This window comes from Musa acuminata, chromosome BXJ2-1 (assembly GCF_036884655.1).
Source record: "Musa acuminata AAA Group cultivar baxijiao chromosome BXJ2-1, Cavendish_Baxijiao_AAA, whole genome shotgun sequence".
NCBI classification, from domain to species: domain Eukaryota; kingdom Viridiplantae; phylum Streptophyta; class Magnoliopsida; order Zingiberales; family Musaceae; genus Musa; species Musa acuminata.
In genome coordinates this window covers 10,958,856-10,967,638 of record NC_088338.1, presented here as the reverse complement: position 1 = coordinate 10,967,638, position 8,783 = coordinate 10,958,856, and the positions used below count along the sequence as shown (strand labels likewise).

Below are 8,783 nucleotides of genomic sequence, written 5' to 3'. Positions count from 1 at the left end.
ATCATTCTTTACATATATGAGATGTTTGCTCATAGAAGTGACATGTTGCTTGATCGTGGCACGAAACTCTTCAGAAAATATATTCCAAGTTAAAACAATGGTTATCCTTATCACTTCCAATATCAAAGTAAGTGTATTATATTTTATTTTTATTTTTGTCATCCATTTTGACACTAACTATTGCATCTTCACCATCACTATTATCCTCTTCTTCATTTTTTAATAATATAGTTACAGATTATCTAAACTAGTGTAATATATATATATATATATATATATATATATATAACTCGAGTAAGATCTGCCTTATGAATCATATATTGTTGATCAATTTCCTCAACCTCCATTTATATTTTTGTATTTGTCAATCATTTTTCTATCCAATATCTTTCGTTCTCACTCTCATTGAAATCATCATAGTCAATAAGAAGATTATCTATAATTAAAGATAGAAACATCATCAACATAACAAAAGTAAATATAATTAAGACAACATATTAAATAAAAATTCTATACATTTATAAAGATATAGCTATAAATTATAAAATTCTCATCACAATATCTATCATTCTATACATCTTAGTTTAAGTCTTTTTTTTCTCATGAAATAAACTTGACCAAAATACATTGAGCTTTATTAATGATACCCTATAAGTAGCCTCTTTATTACATACTAGTAGCAGATCAAGTAATTCTTGAAATATTCGACATAAAAAAAAAGTTTATTTATTTTTTGAATTACATTACCTATCAACACTTTTGTAATATTTTAGGATCTTCTTCAGCAAATTTTATACTTTGTCCTTAGTATTTATAAAAAATTCTTAATTTACATTATTAAGATAGAATATAATATTCAATAAATTTGCATTCAACATTGTAATTTAAAATAAAAAAAAATTAAACACTTATCGAAGTCTTCATTAGTCGATAACTCAATAATAGGATCCTTACCTTTATGCCTCATCCTCACTTTTCTTATGGCTATACTGGAACTACTATCCTTGCTTGAGATTATTGCAACACTTAGATCCTTGATTTTTGTTAGTGTTATACCCAATGATATTCAAGAACTCATCAATCTCGATGAAGAGCGGGAGCGCCACGATGCCCTGGCCATTGCCCTTCAAAGGATTGAGAGGTGGTCTTCTCTAGATTGAGTTGCAAAGGGGAGTTCTATATAGAAATAGTTTCATCTTCTTCACCACTCTATTGTAGAAGTGGAGACACACATGACATACACAGACAGAAAGCAAACTTTATTGATAATGACGAGGCCATCGTTGGTTAGGCGGGAATGACAGGGCGAACAACAAGGCCATCGTCAGCCAGGCCGGAGATGACAGGACGATGGGCAAGTAGGTTAGAAAGAGAGGAGGCATGCGAGTAGATTGGAAAGAGGGGCAGCGGGCAAGAAAGATCAACATTAGATGCGGTGGGCGAACAGGTTAGAAAGATGAGAGGAGGAGAAAATCAATCACGATCAAAGACAACGCACGAATCTCCCTTGGCACACCATCGATGTTGTCACTAGTCTATCATCTACAGCATAATCGGAGGGAAGGGAACCAGAGTGGAGGAAAGTAGCGAGAAGTTTTTGTGAAAACCTCCACTTTACGAGCAAGAAATTTATATGAAATTAATAATTTAAAAGATAATAAAATTATTTTTTTATCCTTTCTATTTACACCCTTTTTACATGTGACAACATGTACAATTTTTTCTATTGACGAAATTAATAAAATGAGGAGAATTATGATTAAATATTTTACTTTCGTAAGTACAAGAATCAATATTATTTTTAAAAGTATAGGGATTGAGATACTAATCGTAATTAACTATAAGGTTAATCTATAATTACCCCCACAAATATCTAACCGGACAGATGTAACATTACGATAAATATGATTTATTTCATATGTATAACTAAACTACAAATATAAATTATAAATAAGAAATTGTAAGTCGATCTAATTATTTAAAATAGAGTCGGCACTAAGAGGGAGGGAGGGGGGGGGGGGGGTGAATTAGTGCAGCGGTAAAATACATCGGTTCCGAAAACTTTTCATACGATAAAAGCCGAACTCAGAAATGCTTAACTTGAAAGCGTGTTCGTAAATATATAGAAGGCAGTAAGTAAGTAAAATAGTTTGTAGTAAAGTAAATTGCTCAAGATGAAATGCAAACCAGATTTTTTGACCTACATCCACTTTGCTGATTCCTCTTCTGTTGAGGCCACTAGCATCCACTATCGGTCTTCCTTCAATATACGAAGACCAACTACCTTTTACACCCTTCTTCTCTTTTTCACAAGTATAGGAGATAACCTTGACAAGCACAGACACTCCTCCTAAACAAAATTCTAGACTTAGACTAGAGGAGAGGATTTCTCAAGTGAATGCAGCAGCGTTTCTCTACTTTTAAACTCTTTGTACTTATGTGGTTAACCAGGGATGAGAGGGGTATTTATAGGCCTCAAGTTGATTCAAACTTAGAGCCTAAAAACATCTCATCCCGGGTTTCCTAGGTTCGGGCGATACCACCACCCGTGTCAGTCTAACACTGACACTGCGTTGGACGGTACCACCGCTAAGTCTGGTGGTACCATCGCCTAGCATTGGGCCACTAGGCGGTACCACCACCCAGACTGACAGTACCACCGTCTGGCACCCTATCAGGGGTGGAACAATCGCCCAGACTAGCGGTACCACCGCCTAACACAATCTCGAAGACTGTGCCACGATGGTGCCACTTCTTGGGTCACTATTTGGGCCTTTCATTGGGCCCAACACAGTCCTTACATGGGCCCAACTGGCCCATAATTGGGTTGGCCCAATTCCAATCCCAATTACGTGCTAACTACAAAATCTAAGACATTTACTAAACTAAACAAGATCGTAAGTCTAGTTTCTTCCGGCGATCTTCCGGTGAACTTCCAACGATCTCTCGGCAATGTTCCAGCGGACTCCTGGCAAGCTCTTGGACTTCACAACAATCTTCTTGGCGAGTTCCGGTGAGCTTCTCTAGCAAGCTCCGAGACTTCTTGGCTGGTTGCTACAAAACTTCCAATGAACGTCCGAACTTCCGACGAACTCTTAAACTCCCAACGAAATCGCGTTCTTGACTCCAGGACTTCATTTTGCTTTATACCTTTCTATCGTAGTTAATCCTGCACATGTAAAAACATACTTCGATCTAGACAATTATTACTAAGCTTGAATCATGTTGTCCGGTATGTCATTGGTCCATCAACGCTTCATCCGATTCTTCGGCGCATCGTCCTCTCTTGCAGCCTATTGCCCAATCGGCCAATTGACTCTGCAACTCCGATATCCTTGGCGTAATATCTGCTCTTCTTGGCCCGATATCCGAATCCATGGCCTGAAGCATTCTGTCGATACATCGACCGATCCTCCGGCCTGATATCCAATCTTCTGACATGTTTTCCTCCGGCCTAACATGATTCTTCCTGCTTTAATTATCTCATTCTAATCGAAGCATCCTACGTCACTCAAAACGCTGATCAAATCATAAGCACTGTCAATTGGTTTCATCATCAAAAATATAATATTCAACAATAACTCGATAATTGGAAGAAAATTCGGTTGTACAACACTTAACCAATCATAGCCATTATACCATTAGACATAAACTTGGCTATGGTTAGCTAAAACCACATAGCCAAAATAGATGTCATACGTAAGCTGGTCCGGCCCAGACCTAAACCCACCAACCGCAACCCGGTCCTATAAAACCCATGTTTTTGGTCTTCTCCATCCCGCAGCCCTAAAGAGGGCACACAGCACCAATCCGGTCCTATTAAACTAGCGGGTTTGCTCTTCTCCACCCAAAAACCCTAAAGAGGTCAGAGAGAGGCTCGAAAATGCGGCCTTTGGACGAGAAGGAGACGGCGGCCGTCTTCGAGAAGTTGTTCAAGTTCACGGGGCCAAACCTGAAGGTCATGGTGGAGCGCCCCGCCGTGGAAGGGCCTGCCGGCGACGATCCTGGCCGCTACTGCCTTCGCCTCCACAAGAACCGTGTCTACTACGCCTCCGAGTCGTTGGTCCGCCGCGCCACTAACGTCGCCCGCGACCGCCTCGTCTCCCTCGGCACCTGCCTCGGCAAGTTCACAAAGGGCGGCTCCTTTCGCCTCACCGTCCAGTCCCTCGACCTGCTCGCTGCCCACGCTCGGCGTAAGGTCTGGCTCAAGCCCACCGCCGAGATGTCCTTCCTCTATGGCAATCCGGTTCTCAAATCTGGCCTTGCCCGCATCACGGAGGGCGTCAGCCCCGGTGACGGCGTCGTCGTCTTTTCTATGTCCGACCTCCCTCTCGGCTTCGGGGTCGCTGCCCGCTCCACCCAGGACTGTCGCAAGGCCCACGCCGATGCCATTGTAGTCAACCGCCAGGCCGACGCTGGGGAATACCTACGGAATGAGGACGATCTCTGATCTGATTGTGTAGCAACCTGGAACAAACAAATAGGTCACTACACCTCTTTTTCCTTCTGTCATCTACCTCGTCGTTATTATTATCAGTGTTGTTGCTGTTCTTGTTAAGTGGTAATATCTAGGAATAATTAGATAAAAAGGACTAATACGGGGAACGATCAGGGTAAAAAGAGGTTTGGGATACTTGTGAAGCTGTAGAGCGTTAATCGGGATAACGCTTTTAGCATGTTCACTATGTATTTATGTTCACAGGTCATGAACAGAGAATGGTTGAATAAGAGGTGTAGGAGGATATGCTACTATCTATCTGTTTTTTATCTTTTTTGTTTTTTGAACCTCTAAGAATAACCTTAGAGATAGGTCTTATAGCCAACTACTGCAAAGAAAAGGAGGGCAAAATAGGTGGTGTGATTCAATCAACAAGGAAGAAAAGAGACTAGGTTTGAAATGAGGAATTTAATCAGGAATTAGAAAAAATAATATTTAAGTAATTGAGATGTTCTCAAATTAGTATTATAGGAAATGAATAAAGTGTTGTAGTGGATGCCATGAGATGATCATCTTGACATGGGAGATATTTAATTGATCTTGGTATTTGGAAATCAACTGTCAGTAATAGGCCTGATTGAAAGCACAATGATTTGAGGATGTGATTTTCTATTTTTAGAAGTTTGAAAGACAAACAAGAATAATATGATTTTGAATTATGAAAGTGAGCATGTCCAGTAGCATTATCTTCTAAGACCTGTGAATGAAGAAGATAGTTTCTTTGTTAGATGGTCAGGAGTGTTGCTGGACGCAAAGGTAATGGAACCTTGCGGAAGAGGCCGTTGCGGTGGTGGCAGCAGTGTTACTGGAGTTCACTATAGTGTTGAGTTGCTGATGGTGGCTTGACGTGGTTGTGGAATAGCGGCGGGGTTGACATGGAGGATGAGGATGGTTTGATAGTTAGGTTTTAAATTTGAATAAATAAAAATGGAATGGTGTAGGAATGTCTTTGGACTATTGAAATTAACCAATATTAGATAACTAATTGTTAATCAATGGATAGTTTGTCTCAATTTGTAATTCAATAGTATATAACTTTTTATGAAATTTTTGAGATAATGCAGTACACTATATGTAAAGAGGAGGTCTTAAAAGATTTGTGAAAGTTCCATAAATTTGAATGTCCCACAGTGTAGGTGGTTGATGGAGTTGAGTCAAAAACTATAATGCAAGCACTAATTAATGGTCGTTGACTAGTTTTTTGATGAATGGATATAACCATGACTTTGAATACCACAATATATTGACCACAGTAATGAGTGCTATACTATTTGATTATGCCAGAATAATGGTTTGTTGACTGGTTGTGCTATGTCAAATTATTATCTCGGCATTTTTTAATGGCGTATCAAGGCATACAATACCATGCTGGTTGATACACACTAGTTTGATAACATTTGTATGGGTATCATTTGTTTAAAATCTCAAATATAACCGTTGCTTGATATAGTTTTTGCTTAGTTTAAATTTGGCACTAAATCATTATCTGAACACACAATGGTAGTTAGAAAAGCACCAATGCTTATGTGATTCTTTTAGTAACAATGGCTAGAGAGTGAGTCTAGTCTTGTTCTTCCAAAAACCTGTACTTATAAGAAACCAAATATTCATGATCTTCCACTGGCCAGTTTGTTACATGTTCTTTTGGCTTAGCTGAATCCATATTTGAGTCATTTATGTTGGTATCATTTATCAATGGTTTTGAAGCCTGATATGAAGAAACATATTTAAGATGATGTTCTACAGATCTTGTGCAGCAAGGACAAAAATGTTTTTTATTCCATTGATGAGAAAAAACAGAAGATTAGTGGACTTTCTAAGAAGTTGCAGCAATAGTTACCACTTACGAATTAGAGATGAGAGGATGATAATTAGTAATAGAAGATCAAAGTTAGGAGAAGTCCTGCACTGGTTGGAATGATCCGATCTGCCACAAAGTAAAACAGTCACTATTTCTTTTCATCCCCAAGACCGTTACACAGCCAGTGATTATTCCTATTCCATAGGCTGTATGTCCTTTAGTAAACCCAAATTTTCATATGGATGAATTATTAATTAGTTGCACCCAGGTTATGTCTATATCCTGATTTGTTCATCCAAATATGGGTAGATTTGGAAAATCCCAGTTTAAGCAGGATATGAACTGATGGTCGAATCTGAGCTGAATTTAATTAGACCTAGTTTACTCTAACCACATCTCCTTGGGTCAACAAGTGGACTAAGGGCTTATTTATGAAGGTGAAGTATTTCTTCATATTTTCTTGTGACTAATTTGTAACATTTTATTCATTGTTGTGTTTTTATCATGTGAGATCTATTTTGAGTAAAATTACCTTGTGTCATTTTAGGAGTTTGTATCTTTTTTAAGCTATTATAATATGTATGGCTTAATTGAGTATTAGTTAATCTGCATGTCAGATTAAATCAGTTGGATCAAAATGATTGGGTTGAATCTTGTCAAGACCTAAGGCAGTTCCAATTTACCTGTTTTTGCATATTCTAATGTGTGCCATTGAATCTAAATGCTTAGATTTAATGTGAGTTTTCTATTATTTTAATCGACTTGATGAAGTAGTAGATCCAATTTTAGCCTCAAATCTAAGGTGACTTGATTAGCTTGGGTTGATTTAATTCTTTAGTTGATCGGTGATTCTTGATCATATTTCGGGCCTGTTTATCTATCATCTCCAACTTCTTGAAATGGTTATAGATGAGGTCTTCTAGATTTTCATCTAGCCATCTTGAATTGAGATGGAACCATGATTGATGCATTTTGTAGTTAAGTTTGGAGCTTTTGGCGGACAGTGTGCTTTCTAGCTATGGAAATGAGTTGCAGTTAAATTGTGATAGGCTATGAATTCAACATAATGTCACGGCTAGTAAATTTGGAGTTTTACATGTGGATGGCTGTCTGGAGAGATATAAGATATTAAACATAACAAACATTCCGTTCTTGTAGATTAATAATTTTATTTTGATTGAGTTATTTTTATAAGGGAAAAATGAAAAAGGCAAGTCAAAAAATCTTTTTTTTTTTCTGAACTCTCCCAAGTCAAAAATCCTTCTTTTCATTCTCAAATGAGAATACAAGGAATTCTACTTTCATACATTATGGTCATTCTCTCAACAAGGTTATGGTGGGTTAATTTAATTTAAAATTTTGATGAATGCACGTTCTGAGTTTATGGAAAAAAATCTGCACTATTGAATATTTGTGTGCTTTGGAGGATAACCATAAGAAACATTATTTAACTACAAAGGCAACCCAGTGGACTTGCTTCTTATCGTCTTCCGGGAAAGAGGTAGCTAGCTGTGTTTTGGCATGGCCGGAGTGGCCACGGTGTCTGCTGACAACCACAAATGACCAATCAACATCCCGATGGATGGTGACCTACAGCCATTGCAAGTTATAAACTCTTTGGATCTGATGATAGCATGAGCAATAACTACATCACCATGAACATATGCAACAAATGAGAAGTAAATTAGATTTTGCATGCATCACTGGCCCTCATTTGAGTTAAAGATATGAAATCTGTGCTTATGGATCTCACTTATGTGAAATCATATACAACAAATGTTCCATTGTGATGCATCTTATGGATTTATCTTTGCCTTGTTTTCCCTACTGGATTAACTTGTTAGCGTGACTCTGTTTTCATATTAAACAGTAATGCTGATGGTTATTCATCCAACTTGCAGGAACTGTTGGTTATATCAAGAATCACTCACTTCTGTGATGGTGAACCGACATGAAGTTCATGTATTAATTTTGACCAGAGAACTTTGCTGTGTACAACAATCAATCATTTGCATTAGTATTTCAATTATGAGTCATGGATCTTTTGGGGTTAAATAGATGATACCGGTGATTGCTGTGTTTGGTGAAATCACAAATTTTGACAACCAGTAATGTGCGCACAATTCTTTGGATGTTTGATAGTATCTCTGTGAGCAATCAATAGTATCTTTAGCTTTATGTCAACTCGTATGCTAATGTATCCGTTGCTTGCATGCCAAGATCATGTAGTATAGGCTTCTGAAACCATAACAAATGCCATCTAAAACATCAAACTGGTTAGACAAAATTATTGTTGCCGTTCTAATCAATTCGATGTGGTGCAAACTCGAAAGCATATGAGTATTCGAAGTGATTACAAAGTGGCTTTGAGGTGGTCTCGAGATAGGTGAGTCGTGCCCTTCAGGTGTTGTTTGCATGAAAATTAATGTTGGGAGAAGTTTTCTAATCTGATGTATTTGATGTTTAATTTAGTCCGAGGTCATT

The 8,783-nt window shown here is 37.9% G+C and overlaps 1 protein-coding gene across 1 annotated transcript; it reads left to right on the top strand.

Annotated features, from left to right (window-relative positions):
- The first annotated feature begins 3,780 nt into the window (after window positions 1–3,780).
- Window positions 3,781–8,404, top strand: LOC135598902 (uncharacterized). The gene is made up of 2 exons (XM_065093369.1): window positions 3,781–4,484; window positions 8,201–8,404. The coding sequence occupies exon 1, from the start codon at window positions 3,884–3,886 to the stop codon at window positions 4,448–4,450; it is 567 nt and encodes a 188-aa protein (XP_064949441.1). The 5' UTR covers window positions 3,781–3,883; the 3' UTR covers window positions 4,451–4,484; window positions 8,201–8,404.
- The last annotated feature ends 379 nt before the right edge of the window (window positions 8,405–8,783 follow it).